Source organism: Aspergillus sclerotioniger, assembly GCF_003184525.1.
Source record: "Aspergillus sclerotioniger CBS 115572 chromosome Unknown BO94scaffold_8, whole genome shotgun sequence".
In the NCBI taxonomy this organism is placed as follows: Eukaryota; Fungi; Ascomycota; class Eurotiomycetes; order Eurotiales; family Aspergillaceae; genus Aspergillus; species Aspergillus sclerotioniger.
In genome coordinates this window covers 409,515-426,145 of record NW_020290998.1, presented here as the reverse complement: position 1 = coordinate 426,145, position 16,631 = coordinate 409,515, and the positions used below count along the sequence as shown (strand labels likewise).

Below are 16,631 nucleotides of genomic sequence, written 5' to 3'. Positions count from 1 at the left end.
TCCTTCCAATGTCTCAAGCGGAGCGCACCGATCAATCTAGCGGAGCCAAGTACTTTGGCAAAACCTCGCCTAAGGAGCTTAAAGACCTTGAACGCAATGCTGCGAGGGCTAGATCAGATCAACTAGCCAAGGCCGCATCGTATCTCGAACAAGCCTTTAGTGGCATGGAAACAGCGTGGTTTGATGGATGGGCACTTAGGCTTCGAGGATCACGCCGAGAGACCCACGACCTCGACTTCCTTATCTTGGTCCCCTCCGTGATCGAGGTTAGAACTGTTTTGGCCCAATACAGTTGGTATGTCCTATAATCACGAAACCTCTCTGTTGGCTATGCTGAATACATACTAGGGCAATATTGGCATTTTATGAGACTGCTGGTGGGATTCAAGAGAGGATGTTCATTGACATCGATGAAGGGGGACAAGTTGTTGGTGTAGATATTATTATTTCTGGTAAGCAGGTCTGCTTAGTAATTCACTCTTTTCTGACATCAGTCAGCCATGGCTTCAAGGGTATACTCACTGATGTCTTAATAGGTGCGATAGGAACCCCTAACCTCAGCGAGTCAGAATCTCGTGAATCAATTCCTCCATCGTTTCAAACACCACAAGGGAGCCGGGTGAACGTTATCCATATTACATGGCAAGTCGAGATAAAGCTTACTGCGTGGTTCGCAAGAAGGAAGCACTCAGACTTTCTCGATCTAGTTTTTCTCTTGACTACTTATGGTCGTGAAATCGCGAAGTGGAGTCAATACTTAGATAGAAATATGCGGGAAAGTTTCTATCAGGTCTATGGCTCAAGTAAAGAGAAGGAAACAAATTGTGAAGCAGTAAAGAAGATGCTTTCTTTGTAACGCTATATGGCCTTTATGTTATATTAATGACGGATGAATGCTTATAACTCGGATATCTGACACCGCATGTCGTAACCTTGATTCAAGAGAGCTGAGTAAAAAAAAATGCAGGGCATGTACGCCGAGCAAATAGTACTAGTTATTATTATTTTATAGAGTTAGAAATTGAGGTTCCGGTGGTAATCTTCTAATATACACCCCTGAGACATTCCACGAAAACCCCTTAACTTCCCTCAAGTTCAGATAGAGCTAATGATAAAACAGACTGAATATCCTGCTAGAGACCATTAAGACATGTCAGATAGCTCTGTCCAGGGATCCGGCGCGCCTATAACACGATGCTGAGTTATAAAGACATCCTTGGGTTTTGTCCAGTCCAACCTGTCTTCCTTGGTGCGCACCAAGGACAGCCACATCTCCCGTTTGTTTCTCCGTCCTTCCCAGGCAAATAGAGAATTGGCCCACTCTCCGCCAAACTCCTCTCCCCTCTTATTCTTTTCTTTGGCCCATTCTACATCGTTAGTATCCTCAAGGTTAAGGTTATTCTCGCCCCATTTCTCTGAAACATTGGTACTGTCTATAACATCGCAAAGCTGGAGCATGTTACAGGTGTCTAAATAGCTTTGAATAAAGACATCCAGCTTGAGATATGGCAACCCTCTGGGACTGCGTGTGAAGTTGGAAGGGTCACAATCAATATGCATGTTGATTAAAGGAACAAGGAAGAAGTAATGATTGATCCCTCTGCTTTTGAACCGGTGGTATGTGTGGATAAGAGAGCAGGGACTGTAGTAGGGCCACGGTTTGACTAGGCGATACTGCGTTGCGTATGGTTCTGATTGTAGTAGCTCTGCTGCCTGGCCCACGAGCTCTGTTGAAACGCAAATCTTCCAGTCCTGCGACATGAGACAGATAATATTAGTCTTTACATAAAAAGGTAGAAGGAGATAGAGCTCCTGAGCGACTTACATCACGAACTCTGCCAGCACCGTAGAAAACGAGGGCAGCTATACCAACCAGACAGCAAGGGATACTATGCTGTTCCAACACCTGTGTAACGGCAAGAGTATCATCCATGCCATATTCATGATTAGACGCGCATTCGTTGCTGTATGTGGACTCGGTGTCTGAGCAGTCTCCGGAATCATTGGTTTTGTTGTCACTATCTAACCTGTCCTGCGAAGCAGTGCCTAGAGAAGACAGGGGATGATGTTTTAGCCAACTCATGATCGCCCCAATAGAAGCAGATCGAAGATGATGGCAGAATTATGACTTGTTGAACAATAGATAATAGAGTGCCCCTACTTACTAGAGAGGATTGGAGTGGATTCTCAAGGAAGAGTCCGTACTCAAGAGTCTGCTCAGGGGAATGGACGGAGGGAGTCAATTGGCCTAATTGCATGAGACCCAGGCAGGTAGTAGAACCTTGAAATATTGTAATAATCTACTAAACGTAGCCCAGAGTACGAGTGCTTGAGTGCTTAACTATCAAATATTTGGCCGACGTGGCCACATAATCGGAGGTTCCTCCCTTGATCGGTGTAACAATCTTTCCGTTTCTGATGTCAATTCCAATTGTGGTACCCAGGTGATTCACACCTATTAGCCGCTATATCTAAGATAATAGGCAACTAGATAGCTTGGGAAAAAAATTGATCGTCAGCCCTATTAGCCAACTAAGTAGTTAGTTAGTTGGTTCTGTATTAGATAAATAGTGAGATATTTAATGGTCTGTTGAGGTATCTTGTCACATGACAGTCGTTATCACATGGTTATCTGCCAACAAGCCAATACACGTGGCGTTTGACTTACTAAATATAATCATACTCCTACTCCTTCCTACTCTCTCTGACTTTCTCTTACTCTTTCTTACTCACTCCTGCCCCTTCCCGCTCTCTTCTACAACCCTTCTATGCGCTTTACTTTCCACAGACAGCCATGCCACCAGTGAGAAAAACCGCTAAACTATCAAAAACTAGTTTCAACCAACTCCTTGAGAGAGAAACAAAAGCTTTTAGTGAGAAGGATCGCTCATTGCTGATTTATCAACAGAAACGGCTACAGTCATGCCTGCAGCTTCTGGACGAGGGTATTTCGTCTGCTAGTTTATCTGAAACGCAGCGGTATGGAAAATTAAAAGTGCGGAATTTTTTGATGGAATTCTTCAATCATTATGATGATTGGGCCTTTTTACTCTGCGCTATTGCCGCGAGTATCTTCAGGATACAAAAGATTCCAGGTGACGGAATGTTGGGCGTATACCAGTGGTTTGAAAACGCTCTAAAATATCCTAACGGCCTTTTGTCAAAGCTGCAGAGGTCTGTGATGAAACCTTCAAGTGCAAGTATTGCCCAGGTTTGTTGGAAAATGCATTATACAGATTCAGTTCTGACACTTAATAGATAGTCTACATGGAAATCATTCCACGAATCAAGCTCTTACCACGGACACAGAAAACCATTCCACGAACCAAGCTTCTCCCACGGACACAGAAAACCATTCCACGAACCAAGCTTCTCCCACAGACACAGAAAACCATTCCACGAACCAAGCTCCTCCCACAGTTATAGACCTCACTCCTACAGAACTTCTGGGTTTTCTCCAACCAAGCCAGGCTCACTCTTCAGGACTGTAGATGATATGTCCCTTGTTTGGCTCGCCATTACCTTCAATTGATATAAATTTAGACACATCGTCGGAGAAAACGGCAAGAATCGAGCTCTCTCTCAGAGCAAGTGAGGCACTGATTAGTTATATAAGATTCTCGAGAGATTTAAACAGAGTGGCGGAAGCATCGAATTGAAGGATTTTGATATATTCTGCAAGTCTTACCAGGCTTAATGATGATTATGAAAATACCAGAGCTTTGTCCTGGTCCGGAGACTTTATTTAATACTGGGCTGGTATCGACTCTAACGGCACCCCAAGTACTGTCTTTCTTGATAAGAAGTGCAGGTACTGATGGATTGACACATTTGAGATCAATCCCAACTGTCCATTTTTCGTCCAAAACAACGTTTCTTTTGATCTGTATGGATATAATTCAGAAGAAGATTTCAGAGAAGAGCAAATAGCTTTTGATGAAGTTCTTTTCTCAAACCTTTGCTTCAACCAGCTTTTTAAGCTCTTCTACATTATTTGCAATGTCGTCGACTGGTATCACCTCACTTTTTTCCGCCATTTCCTACTATCGAATTAGCATTCTCCATGCTCGAGGTGTTTAGTGGTTAATAGAGTATCGGAAATTCGTACAGTAGAAATCAAGCAACTTGACAAAGTCATTATATACAGATTTCAGACAGTATAAATTAACAAGCGTGCTTCCAGGGAGAGATATGAAGATCAAAGACAGTCCTTGGATGATAAGAGCATGGTGTTTGGTGAAGATTTTAGATGTTAAAGATTTTGGTAGGATTGTCCTTCGCTGGACAAATGCCCCGCAGTTCCACAATGACTAATCTCCAACTTGGGCATCAAACATCTGCTTAGGTAAGGTGTTGTTACTCAAAGAACATATAGATTTTGTTTTTTAGGTGAACGCGAACGTCTTCGATTTGCAAACATTCACGCTAGTATAGTATTTATACAAATAAGATTTTTTTTTCCAACGTTGTGTATCGACGAACCACTAGACAAGAATATCGTTTTAGAATCTGGGTCTACTCATTGCCTTAAGTAGGGGAATTTTGTGCAACAGTAAGTAGGAATAGATAAGAATAAATACGAGTAAACACAAGTAAGTAGGAGTAAGTAGAAATAGGTATTTGCATTAGCCCTGGTCCTATTACGCAACCTACGTCATGAGAACCGCTCTACCAGCCCTCTTCAATTTATTTACTAAGATATTCTCCCTCCATTGTGCTCAGTGAGACCTAATATATATCTAAAAAAGATAACACGCATATTGTGCTTGCACAGACCTCTTATTAATAGTTATGCAGCGACTATTGGAAGAGTGGTATATATTTAAGATGTAGCCCTGCAGTTGCGATCGCTCTTTCATCCAAACTTGAATTTGGAAGGTATTCAGAGGTTTTAGTTAGAATTGCCTAAGCCAAAGGCTGTTCCATTACTATTTTCAATCCGGACCAGGCCCGGACAGTTTGATCCATCCTCAGCGTCCCACAGTGGTTTGTATACCTCTTCCCCAGCTCCTTTATAACAATCAGTTGATATTTATACTAGCTTCATAGACCGTATAATTTGTAACAGGCGAATCTGTCGTATCAGATCTAAATATTCAGCTTGATTATCAGGTTAATATGTGTGTTTACTCTCATGTGGTGTAGTATTATTCCCAGTGTACTTTCCTGGACGAGAAAGATCATACTATCCTGATAAAATGGAAAATTGAGATAATACAACTAATCATAAGTCAAGATATTATTAACAAGCTTTCCTGCGTGAAGCAGAAAGGCAATGATAGATATTGCGCCGACGCAGTGAAATGGCTATCTAATCTCGGGTTAACCAAGTTGAAGGGTCACTGCCCTCTCTGTCTAGCAAAGGGTCTCTACAATGACTGAAAATGGTTAATTAACGCATGATTATATTTTTTATCAAATAAGATACTCGTTTTATGTTGAAGTTGTAAGAAGTTATATGTTATATACATAAGCATTTCAATGCAGATATAGGCTTGCTCCTTTTTACTCGCGAAAATGAAATTCTTGGGATAGTTAAAAGCTCCTCCTCCTAATTATAATAAATACGGTTATCACTATCCCCAAAAAAAGTCCAGTAAAGCAAAATAGATGTGGGTATGAGGGAGAAGGCGTAGCCTCTAAATCACGTATGACTTCTTCGGCAGTCTGGTATCCATTTGACCAACATTTTCTGATTACTACCTGCAAGTTCGGAGTAACAGTGTCTAGATCTGGAAATTCATGCTGGTGCAATGACTTCCGGATTTCTCTACTAGGTCTATCAGCATATAACAGATGTTTAACGCTGATTTCATAGATAATCATTCCAAGAGCAAATAGGTCGTCTATCTCAGTAGAGACAGAGTCATCGGAGCACGGTCTCGCATATCGGGTCGGATATGATACCGCAGCTGAAATGTTATCAATTCTAGAGCCACCAAAATCCGCCAAGGCCAAGCTGCCGTCTTTCTGAATCAAGAAATTATGGCACCCAAAGTCGCTATGAATCACATTTTTGGTGTGTATAAACCGTAGGGCTTCGGCGGCTTGCACTGGCCATCTTTAACAAGTCAGTCATGATCCATGGCAGCCTAGAGAGCAGTCTTACTGAGTTCGCTTCTCTGGATACTTTGATAGCGCAAGATTGTCCATAAGGGTACCAGCGCGTTGATATTGAAACACAAGTCCGTTTGGAAGACCATTTCCCTGGCTATATTCGCCGTAGTATCGCAGAATATAGGGATGACGATCAAGTCGTTCATAGATGCGTTTTTCTGTTGGCTGTAGATTGCCCATAAACAGGATGATCGAAAGTTTTCTTAATTACGAACCCGGTGTCGGCTATCTTAACAACATGTGCAAAACAACCGACACCTGCAAGTTGTATCTGCTTTCGATCTGTTTTTTGCAATGCTTTCATTACCGAGCATGGTAGCATGTTTGACATGGAGTACTTTCTCTTCCGTTGGGCAGATGGCGACGCGTGAATGATAGGCTCGTTAATAACATGGAATATATTCCTAAACTAAGCAGGTGACGAGCGACGTTGAAGCTATTGAGAAATGATTCTGCGGGTTGTGCATACAGGTATCAGGCAAAACACTTAATTTTGTTGATCGCAAGGGGGTGGATTTTGTTTCGCGGACGGTAACAGAATATGGGTACCAGGTCTATTTTGGGCGTTTGGCCTAATTAGATAATACCACGTGCACACTGGAGTTGCCAATGAGGTGCTTTGGAATGGAACCATTCTAGCCAAAGAATCGTCAGAAAAGGAAATATTCAATACCCGACCTGTCACTAAATTGGAATATTCAGTCACAATATATGTGACATGAGATGATTTATTTTATTTTATTCGCTAGCGATATACTGATGACTTCTCGATCCTGCGACGCAAGACATGATACAAAGATTATTCAAGGTTTATATAGAAATGATAAGATATTAGCAGCGAAAGGAATCGCAGGGAATTTCGTAGGCGTATTAATGATAAAAAGAAACCTATCAATATAGGGGATCTAGCAAAAGGTTGTAGAGTAACTCCATACCCTGCGGAGACGTCTCCATGTGCTCGCACTGCCTCAACAAAGAGCGGTCCTGAAAGCTGCGAACTGGTTTAATAAGTGAGGAATCTTCAGTTTTCAGTAGGCCACCCTCGATGCCAGGTGTTCGGGAGTAAAGAATTTTAGACAGTAGGATGATAGTTTTAACAAATATGCCATTGTCTCCGAGTTGCCAATTCAACTGAACGCCTGGAAAAGAAAATAGTAAATATATCACACTATATTCACTCCAAAACAAAACTCTAAAGCAGATCTAAGTACAAAAGAACTGTCCACATTAAGCACGCATAGATATGATACAACATTCCAGGTCACAATTAGCAGAATCTCTTCTGTTTTGAGCTCCTCGTCAATAAAGAAGGGACAGTAAACTTCAGATGTCTCGACCAACGCATTCGTAGCGATCTCAAATTCCTTCTAGCAAAGCGTTGACAAAAGGACGTTTCAATCTGGTCCCATGGCAGCCCTTGCTGTACTAAATCCCGCAGGTGATTATCTTCCACTTCCGAGTAAAACTGGGATTTGCAAGGCAAGGGCCGGGCAACATCAAAATCATGGGCCCGTTGTAAAGCCGTCTCAGTCTTAGCCTTAGCTCTTGTTCGAGGTCCCGTGGCCGTCCCAACATGGTGGTCTGCTGGGGAGGTGGGGGCGGAATGTGCTTAACGAGTTGACTGTGCTAAGGTCGCTTCATATGAGCCCATGGATTGTATGAAAATGGATTGAGTACCTTCTGTAGCAAGGCTTGGAGGTTGAAGTTCAGTTGGCTGGTCCGGAATGGGATGCATCCCAAGGGAGGTAACGTCAGTAGTACTGGATTGTCTCTTATTTCCTTTGTGACGCTTCGCGCGGTGAGCATTTGCCGAGTCAGGCGCATCCAAAGCCTCACCATGAGTGTCGCAAGGAAGGGGTGCTGTGGGATCAGCGTTCTTTGGTGAATATTGCTTGTCGTCATCCACATCACAGCAGTCGTGGGTGTCACTGGAACTTGTACTAAGTGACGGGGGAGTACATTCGATATTGTAGGCGCCTTGATTGGCTTTCCCTGGAGAGCTATGATCGTTGTATATCTGAGGGCCAGGTGTAGAGTTGTGCTGGAATTCGCAATGGTCATTCGGGGAGGTTATTCCAGACAAGGAGGGTCCAGCCGCACCGGTGCCCAGGGGCTCTCCCGGGGATTTATTGTGCAAATTATCATCTTTCTGTGAGAAGGAGAATAAGGTATCCGGGTGTGGCAGGTCATCAAGTTCATCGAGGCTTTTGAGATCATCGAGCATACGGTCAATAAGTTCAAGGTCGTCGCGTCCGTGGACTTCATTAGAGACAATTAAATCCCATTAGTCAAGGTTGACAAAGAAAGATGAGTGTAAAAACAAACCTTTGATCTGGGAGGCGGCTTTGGATATGCCAAGCGTGTTCACGGGAGATCTGATTGCCGTATCACGGCAGACTGCACGTTTTGTATGCAGTTTGCCCATATTCTCGCCAGTGTTGCTGTTGCCTTTCCCCTTTGCGTTTCTTGGCGCTGTCGCTGAGGCGTGGGGAGGCGCGAAGCTTCCAGAAATGAAATTCTTGGAAACAGGTGGCTTTGGTGGGAGGGGGTGATTCATGGGAGTGGTATGTGGTTTTAAGGTGGATGTATAGGGCACTGATGGGAGTGAAAAGAGGGGATCTATTTGGGGCAAATGATGAAGTTTTGAAGTGGTGCTTGGGAGAGGTCCGGTATAAGAAATCTGACGGTCCATGTTGGCAAACATAGTTGCAGAAAAATCAACTTAAAAAAGAGATAGTTATGCTTGATGCAGCCTTTGTTTTTGCACATTCTGCTGATGTGGGAATTAACACAGATTTATAGTCTGACAAGTAAAGACAGCACGCCGTTCCCCGACACCAAAGAACCTACTGTAGCGGACAAACCGATGCACGCATGAATCTGTCACACCAAATCCCAGGCGCACTTCATGAACGCCTTAGAATCTAATCCTCCTCCCAAGTTCGTATTCCAATTTGGCCAATACATTCCAAGCATCGCGAGGGGCGGCCCAAAAGCCACGCAATCCCATCTATTGACCCATGGCGCATTTTCCGAAAAGGGCAGTTGCTGGAAAAGTTTTGATTGGTCCGGACGAGGGGTGATGTTATTCGCAAAAGTGGTGCCTGATCGGTTAACTATTCTCGGTGTGATGCATGCCGTGTGCGACGGACCAGGGCGATAAAACAGGATGCATAATATGCACGGACTATATTTTCAAGGCAGTGATGCACCGCATGGCGCAGCTGAGCATTTTACCTCCTTCACCGGGTTGAGAGCGCATCGAGGCCTTGCCAGCTTGTGATCCTCACAAGCGGACAATCATGGTGGATGACGGCATCTCCGAGAGGCTTGAAAAGATCGCCGATGAGGGATTTCTGCCATTGGACATACCGTGCAGGCACGGCAGCGGGAATGCACGGCGCCAGCAGTATCACGTTAGAGTCGGGCTTGGGCCCGTGACAGAGCAGACTTGGTTGTTTGGGAGGTGGCAAGCGGGATCGCGAGGAAGGTGGGGCACATGTGAGGCAGAATGTTCCCATGACGAGAGTACCATTGACATCTATGGAGAAAGTGCGAGATTGTCAGCCTCATTGAAAGTCTTCTCATCGGCCCAGATAGGAGAAACTGAAAGAAAACAGAAGATAGTAGAGCCGGATAAAGTACGTAGAGATTGAACGAGCAGTAGGGGCCAGGAGGGAGCAAGATTGTCTTTACCGTATCAAGGGTCGGCTGACTGCCCGTCGGAAAAGAGGACCGCCATTTGCACCAACATTACTCCAGTTGTCGTCGGCAGGACGAATAGGACGATCCTAGTGGTCTAGGTGGAGAGACAGGCAGGGCTCAGCCGCAATTTGCGACGCAAAAAGAAAGGGGGGGAGAGGAGAGGTGGGGGCCAAAGAAAAAAAGGGGGCTGAGTACGGCCGGCGAAGGCGCGCAAGGCAAGTGCAGAATAGAGGGCGAAGGACGAGGAGAATCAAGAAGTTGGAAGGGAAAAGTGCTAGAACAGCGAGAGGTCAGTTCTTATAGTCCTGGGTCAGCGGCGGGCGGTGATTACAGTACGCGGTATCCGGACACCATTCCCGAAACGGCAAAGCTAACCGGAAGCGGGAATTCACAGGTGCTCGCTTTACAACACAAATGTGGGTGTTAGTCTTTCCTATTAGCTTTTGTCTCTCTGGCTTTCTACCACCTTCCCTCCTGCTTCTCTTTCCCCTCTGTCACATTGATTCCGCGAAGGATATTCTAAGTGGTGTTCTTTTTGCTCTTCCCTTTATAATTCAACCTTATATTCATAGGCTTATTTACAGGACTGAACTTTATCTTCCTCTGTGTGCTACTTAACTCTTGATTCCTTGCTTTCCACACCCTATATATATTCTATTAGCTAAAATCTGTGCTCTTTTATGAACAATAACGCTGATCATTGTATAAATATCTTTTGTTTGGTCATATCTTTAGCAGGACAAGACAGATCTATTTATATTGGACCGCTCTTTGATGTCTAATCCTATGTTTGAAAACAGATGGGTCTTGTATTAACCAGTCATCTTGGCTTCGTTGTCTCACAACCACTTCATCTTTCAAGACTGCAGGATCCTACGAGAATAACTGGTTTCAGGTAAAAGTCAGATATTATAAATATTCATGTTATTACAGATCAGGAATCTCCAGAGAAGACCTAATCAATAGCAAGTACTGGGCCTATAATGGGTTTCCCAAGCATGAGTAGTTCCGATAGTAAGTAACTCTATCTATCTTTTTTCTTTCTTTCTCCCACTTTATCTACAGTTTTCCAGCTATTTCTTTCTACCCCCTAAAAACCACATGTGCTAATCATACTTCATTCATGTTTAATAAGTATTGGGTGACTAATATTAAGATCCTTTTCTTCTATTATTTATTTATTTAGGCCTCTAGACAGGACTCTTTTCTATAAAAAAAAATAGACATATATATTATGGATATTACAGAGAAGCCTACTTCTTATTATATAATAAAGAGGAGCAAGACTATCTTGATATATTTTATAAATTATTCATAATGGTACAGGTGTCTACGAGCATAATATACATCCTATATCCCAGAAATAATAGATTTCTAGATCTAGGGTGCAGGACTGGGATCTAGGCCATTGATATCGCCCATGAGTATCCTGATGCTTTTATTATTAGGGTGAATCTAATATCCATATAGCCTCCTAATTATCCCAGTAACTGCGAATTCTATGCGCCTTTTGACTTTAAGAGCTCCTGGATGTTTGGAGAAAATTCCTAGGATCTTATTTATTTATAGATAGATTATAGCAGTGTTGCTGATTAGTTGAATCTTTACAGACAAATCTTAAAGCATCTTTAACCAGGGGCGTGGTTTGAGCAGGTGGAAATAGATTTTGAACCTTGCTGTAATAATTACTCTTTAAATAGTCTGATATTAGACTAATGATTTCAGTACCTGAAGCAAGTAACACAAGTCACTATGCGGCCTATAGCTCATAACTTATATAATATTATTAAAGGTCTTGAAGAGGCAGGATTTATCTAGATCAATCATCAGATAATAGGATTACCTCTCAACCCTTGGCATTGTGATGAACATGAGAGAAAGATTGCTTATTAATATAATCTAGCAATCTCCGAGAGTATTGAGATGCTTAGCCTTGCCCTTTTCAGTCATATCTTTAACTAGTCTTTGGATAGGATTGTCAAACCCTAGGATCGCTTCTCCCTGTTCCTGTTAGCTTAGCTCCCGTTCCGATACGTACCTTGTGAACTGAATCAAAGGTAGTCAGGCTGTTGACTATCTAAAGGTGACTTGATCTGAACAGAAGAAGAGAAGTAAGGCCAGATAGTACCGCGCAGCTATCCGTAAGTAAGTGCGGACGAGTGTTGTCGCTAAGCTCTACCAAAACGTAGGTTACTTAAAGATAATGTGAATTGAGCACGAAGAACAGAACTAACTAAGTACATGAAGGAGTGTCCTTATATATCCGTCCCTCGTATACCATTCCGTATACCATCCCGTATACCATTGGCATATACCATCTACCCGATCATATACCCTCTCGTATACCCGCAGTCACGTGACTCGTGACACGTAGCGGCTTAGTCCGGGTCCTGCCTGATAAGAGTTGCATCTCTCCGAGTGCCGCTCTTCTGCCTGACGTAACCGCCTCACTAGTCCCTTTAGCTAGCAGGGGTCCGTAACAAGGATCAGACAGATTGCAGCTGAGGCTAAGTCAGAAATCTTTAATAAAGAAATCCATGCTTATAATCTCTTACACATATATCAAGCACGGAAGCCGGGCGGCCTGGCCTATTAATAATTCTTTAAACAGATTAATCTAGGACTAGCTTTAATGCAGGTTTTATTCTGACTACTTATGTATAGTCTTTTGTAGCAGGCTCTCATGCCTGCTTCAGAAGAATGTCAGGAACGTATTCTTTTCTGTTATACTGTTTCTTACTGAAGTATAGACAGCTTAGCCAGTGAATTATTCAGGCTATCTGTCCTTTAATAGGAGAGCTGAAAGCGCAAGAAATTCTACTGTGACTATAATAAGCCTGGGGTACTACAGCAATCTAGAAATAATATAGCAGGTTGTTTAATCAAGAAAACAGCAAGTCTAGAAAAGAAGCATCCTTTCTAACTCTTACTTTTATGAAGAAAGGTTACTATATCTACAACATGATTATTAATAAGTAGAAGCAAGAACAAAGAATCTTCCAAAAATCAAGAATATCTTTACTACATTGATCAGACCATACCTGCAAGCTGTATATACTGATTTTACAGTTTACTTCTCTAGAACTAAGTCTACCTTCATATCTAACTCTGAAATAATACATGATTCGCGACATATGGTAAGCAGTAAGACTAATAACACACTATATAAATATCACAGGATAAAGATAATAATATATGTTTTAATCAACTACCCACAACCGAACAGGCTACACAAAAAAAATACAGCAAAAGATTAAAGGAGCATTTAATAATATTTTGGATATATTAAAAGAGTAGGTAAAGAGAGAAAAGATAGGTTAAAAAATTCTTTATAAGATAGTATTATTCTAAAGGTGGTACGGAGACCGTTAAGAGTCAGGGACTGGATTTTTTCTTAACAAATAATAAATTATCATATACTAACCTGCTCAGTTTACCAGCCATGTCCAGATTAAAGAAGGCTGGGAAGAGAGTTCTTCAGAACATCCTTAATCCTAAAAAACTTGAAGTTATGTATTAGAAATTTACAAGGCCTACTGTTAATCCTGGTAATCCTATCTTCTCTACTTTATAACATAACTTAAGAAACATTAGCTTTTATTTCAACCTGGGCGACCATATCCGCGAAGTGCCCGATCAGAGACCAGAAGTAAAAGAAGATGCTACTCAAACTGCCAATGTCTTTCAGTGGCAGGCAACTATACAAGCCGAATTAAGATCAATTAATGATTGGGTCAGAAAGAATAGATTCTATAATATAATCACAGAATTCAAGGTCCCGCAGGATACTATTTAAAAAGAGTTTATTAAAATCATATATATTATCACAAAAAATCTTTAGAAAGACTAAGACTGCCAGAGATAGGCATGCCAATAGTCACGTCTCTATTTAGCTTGTGTGTACATATCTTGACTTAGCATTATCCTAGCAATTTCAGGATATTCTTTATTTTTATATTTCCTCTTCTAAATAGCTTGGCTGTGCACTCTAAATACTCTTGCCCATTTAATATTAACTAGCTAGTTTTATTTTCTAATAGTGTGCAGTTACTCCATATTAGTGGTTCACATAATATAGCATATCTGAGATTCAGCTTTAAAAACAGAAGATCTTTTCATATACTGTAATAATATAATAGCAGAATGTTGTTACGGACCCCTGCTAGCTGAACAACTAGTAAGGCGGGTATGTCAGGCAGAAGGCCACATCCGGACGGAAGGGGGCTCTTATCGAGGAGGATCCCGACCCGAACCGTCAGGCAGCACGAATCACGTGACCATGGTATACGGACAGGCATGTGGTATACGATATACCATCATGGTCTATGACTACCAAGCGGGTATATGATAGACCCGATGGTATACGGAATGGTATACGAGGGACGGATATATAAGGACACTCCTTCATGTACTTAGTTAGTTCTGTTCTTCGTGCTCAATTCTAATTGTCTTTAAGTAACCTATGTTTTGGTATAGCTTAGTGACAACACTCGTCCGCACTCACTTACGGATAGCTGCGCGGCACTATCTGGCCTTACTTCTCTTCTCTTGTTCGGATCAAGTCATCTTTAGATAGTCAACAGCCTGACTACCTTTGATTCAGTTCATAAGGTACGTATTGGAACGGGAGCTAAGCTAACAGGAACAGGGAGAAGCGATCCTAGGGTTTGACAAATGTAATATAAGTAAATCTCTGTTACAGTAGCCCAGCTGGTATTACTGTAATATCATCCTTTCCAGTAACCGCCTTTGGAACAGCCTGCCACAAGAAGATATGATGCAATATAAATAAGATAACAGTGAAGTACGGAGTAATATTTAAGAAGTCCACTACTGTACCTACTCTTAATTATCTATATTATTTTATATGGGTCTCTTAATAATTGCCTATAGGCCTCGCAATAATTAGTTAGCTTAGACAGACACTGGTATTAGCTGTTTAAATAACCTAACCCCCATCACAAGCTAATGCACCTACAGCTTTATACACACCGAACCCTCTGAGATATATGAAAGAAAACTCGCCTAGCTTCACTACTTAAGATCTCCTTGGACTACATTGTTACATAATCCGTTTATAGAAAGATCTCGTATGGAGCAGATACATGTAAGCAGAAGCGACCTCGTCTAACATAATCCATAAGCAAGTAGGCCGCACAAGCAAGTGGGCCGGCGCGCGCGTTATTCTCGCGTTCTTTAACTTGAAGCTATTCAACCACCAATAACTCCACCAGACATGCCTCAATCGTCAAAATCTTTGGTGGAATAAGAAGGCCGTATCTGCCTAGCTGTTGAGACTATTCAAAGTGGCAGAATTTTACATATAAACAAAGCTGCGAGCGCTTACAATGTTCCGCGTTCAACTCTGCAACGACGTATTAAAGGAGTTAAATCACGTTCAGATATATGTGTCAAGTCTATAAAACTGACTCTTCTTAAAGAAGAGGCTTTAAAAAACTGGATACTCTCACTTGTTAAGCGTGGGCTTCATCCTCGGCCGTCATATATTCGGAATATAGCATCTATTCTTCTTTAAAAACATGTCTCGAATTCCGCAGTCTCTGTCAGCGAAAACTAGGTATATAACTTTGTTAAGCATACACCGGCTTTAAAGAGTCAATTCTCTCGAAGATATCATATCCAACGTGCGAAATATGAAGATTCCAAGCTCTTAAGTAAGTGGTTCGATCAGATTAAAGCTGTAAGAAAGAAATACAATATTCTCAATAAAGATATCTGGAACTTTGATAAAACAGGCTTTACCATGGATATAATGGCTACAGCACGTGTAATCACAAGATCTGACTATATAAGTAAGCTATTTTTTATATAGCCTGACAACCGCGAATAAGTGATCTTAATTAAGTATATCAATACTGCCGGTGTGGTGTTAGCGCCGTACTTAATTCTTAAGAGAAAGGTTCATATAGAGACATGATATTAAGACCTTATTTTATCTGATTGGCGTATCAATCTATTGCTAAATAGTTGGACTTCTAATAAGATTAGTTTACATTAGCTTTGTGAACACTTTATTCCTTCTACTAAGGACCAGCAGATTGGGCGATATAGCCTTCTAATTCTTGATAAACACGACTCCCATTTGACTCCGGAATTCAATAATATATATAGTCAAAACAGTATTATTCCTATCTATATGCTTCCGCATTCTTCACATCTTTATCAACTGCTTGATATTGCTTGCTTTGCACCATTAAAACGAGCGTACGGAAGCTTAATAGAACGGCTAACTCGTCAAGGCGCTCACTATATTGATAAGATTGATTTCTTGGATATATATCCAGAGGCACATTTTTTTGCCTTCAAGAAATCAATTATACAAAGCGCCTTTAAGACTTCAGGATTAGTACCGTTTCAGCCGGACAAGGTGCTTGGCCAGCTTGTTTTACAACTACGGGAGGCTACTCTAACAGACATTATAATCACTACATCAACACTACCAAAGACGCCCAAGAATACGAGGCAGTTAAAGAAGCATGAAACAACAATTGAGAGACATCTTCATAAACGTACAATTAGTCCTTCCTTGCAGATAAAAGCAGCCTTAGCCTATATTATAAAGGATTGCAAGATCACCTTCAACCGGACTGCCTTGCTTGAAGAGAAAGTTAACAAACTACAAGCTGGGCTGAAGAGGCAAAACACTAAGAAGAAGAGATCATATCATCAAATAGCAGGCCTTAACAGCCTTATTATTAATGAGGCTATAAATGCGTTTATACAGGCTTATGAGGCTGATAAAGTAAGTGATATCCGGCCAGTAGAATCAGCTGTAGAGAAAGAACAGC

The 16,631-nt window shown here is 41.7% G+C and overlaps 7 protein-coding genes across 7 annotated transcripts; 3 read left to right on the top strand and 4 right to left on the bottom strand.

Moving 5' to 3' along the window:
- Positions 1-8: 8 nt before the first annotated feature.
- BO94DRAFT_512834 (uncharacterized protein) lies at positions 9-885 on the top strand (the record flags this gene model as incomplete). Its single annotated transcript, XM_025609823.1, has 3 exons — positions 9-295; positions 349-452; positions 537-885. The coding sequence occupies 3 exons, from the start codon at positions 9-11 to the stop codon at positions 854-856; spliced, it is 711 nt and encodes a 236-aa protein (XP_025469535.1). The 3' UTR covers positions 857-885.
- Positions 886-1,143: 258 nt separating this feature from the next.
- Positions 1,144-2,083, bottom strand: BO94DRAFT_564532 (uncharacterized protein; the record flags this gene model as incomplete). The annotated part of the gene is made up of 2 exons (XM_025614429.1): positions 1,144-1,752; positions 1,826-2,083. The coding sequence occupies 2 exons, from the start codon at positions 2,081-2,083 to the stop codon at positions 1,144-1,146; spliced, it is 867 nt and encodes a 288-aa protein (XP_025469534.1).
- A 637-nt stretch (positions 2,084-2,720) lies between these two features.
- BO94DRAFT_533258 (uncharacterized protein) lies at positions 2,721-3,332 on the top strand (the record flags this gene model as incomplete). Its single annotated transcript, XM_025611300.1, has 1 exon — positions 2,721-3,332. A coding segment is annotated over exon 1 (464 nt), but the record flags the coding sequence as incomplete, so codon positions are not given.
- Positions 3,333-3,422: 90 nt separating this feature from the next.
- BO94DRAFT_380248 (uncharacterized protein) lies at positions 3,423-4,242 on the bottom strand. The gene is made up of 4 exons (XM_025607257.1): positions 4,109-4,242; positions 3,957-4,040; positions 3,689-3,884; positions 3,423-3,599 (listed from the first exon to the last, which is right to left on the bottom strand). Exons 1-4 carry the CDS (start codon positions 4,136-4,138, stop codon positions 3,583-3,585), a joined length of 327 nt encoding a protein of 108 aa, XP_025469532.1. The 5' UTR covers positions 4,139-4,242; the 3' UTR covers positions 3,423-3,582.
- A 1,293-nt stretch (positions 4,243-5,535) lies between these two features.
- On the bottom strand, positions 5,536-6,615 carry BO94DRAFT_512827 (kinase-like protein; the record flags this gene model as incomplete). Its single annotated transcript, XM_025609822.1, has 2 exons — positions 6,110-6,615; positions 5,536-6,061 (listed from the first exon to the last, which is right to left on the bottom strand). The coding sequence occupies exons 1-2, from the start codon at positions 6,295-6,297 to the stop codon at positions 5,536-5,538; spliced, it is 714 nt and encodes a 237-aa protein (XP_025469531.1). The 5' UTR covers positions 6,298-6,615.
- Positions 6,616-8,059: 1,444 nt separating this feature from the next.
- BO94DRAFT_380240 (uncharacterized protein) lies at positions 8,060-9,120 on the bottom strand. Its single transcript, XM_025607256.1, has 3 exons — positions 8,443-9,120; positions 8,218-8,376; positions 8,060-8,158 (listed from the first exon to the last, which is right to left on the bottom strand). The coding sequence occupies exons 1-3, from the start codon at positions 8,819-8,821 to the stop codon at positions 8,118-8,120; spliced, it is 579 nt and encodes a 192-aa protein (XP_025469530.1). The 5' UTR covers positions 8,822-9,120; the 3' UTR covers positions 8,060-8,117.
- Positions 9,121-13,399: 4,279 nt separating this feature from the next.
- On the top strand, positions 13,400-13,618 carry BO94DRAFT_461780 (uncharacterized protein; the record flags this gene model as incomplete). Its single annotated transcript, XM_025607950.1, has 1 exon — positions 13,400-13,618. A coding segment is annotated over one exon (219 nt), but the record flags the coding sequence as incomplete, so codon positions are not given.
- Between the last annotated feature and the right edge of the window lie 3,013 nt (positions 13,619-16,631).

What these genes read in the sequence shown, in the direction of transcription:
- BO94DRAFT_380240 (XM_025607256.1), bottom strand. Translation starts at nt 8,821, where the DNA reads ATGTTTGCCAACATGGACCGTCAGATTTCTTATACCGGACCTCTCCCA. An exon ending in AGCCGCCTCCCAGATCAAAG is followed by an intron (nt 8,377 to 8,442) that starts GTTTGTTTTTAC and finishes TCTCTAATGAAG; the next exon opens with TCCACGGACGCGACGACCTT. An exon ending in GGGAGAGCCCCTGGGCACCG is followed by an intron (nt 8,159 to 8,217) that starts GTGCGGCTGGAC and finishes TGCGAATTCCAG; the next exon opens with CACAACTCTACACCTGGCCC.
- BO94DRAFT_380248 (XM_025607257.1), bottom strand. Translation starts at nt 4,138, where the DNA reads ATGACTTTGTCAAGTTGCTTGATTTCTACT. An exon ending in CAAGTTGCTTGATTTCTACT is followed by an intron (nt 4,041 to 4,108) that starts GTACGAATTTCC and finishes ATTCGATAGTAG; the next exon opens with GAAATGGCGGAAAAAAGTGA. An exon ending in AAAAGCTGGTTGAAGCAAAG is followed by an intron (nt 3,885 to 3,956) that starts GTTTGAGAAAAG and finishes ATATCCATACAG; the next exon opens with ATCAAAAGAAACGTTGTTTT.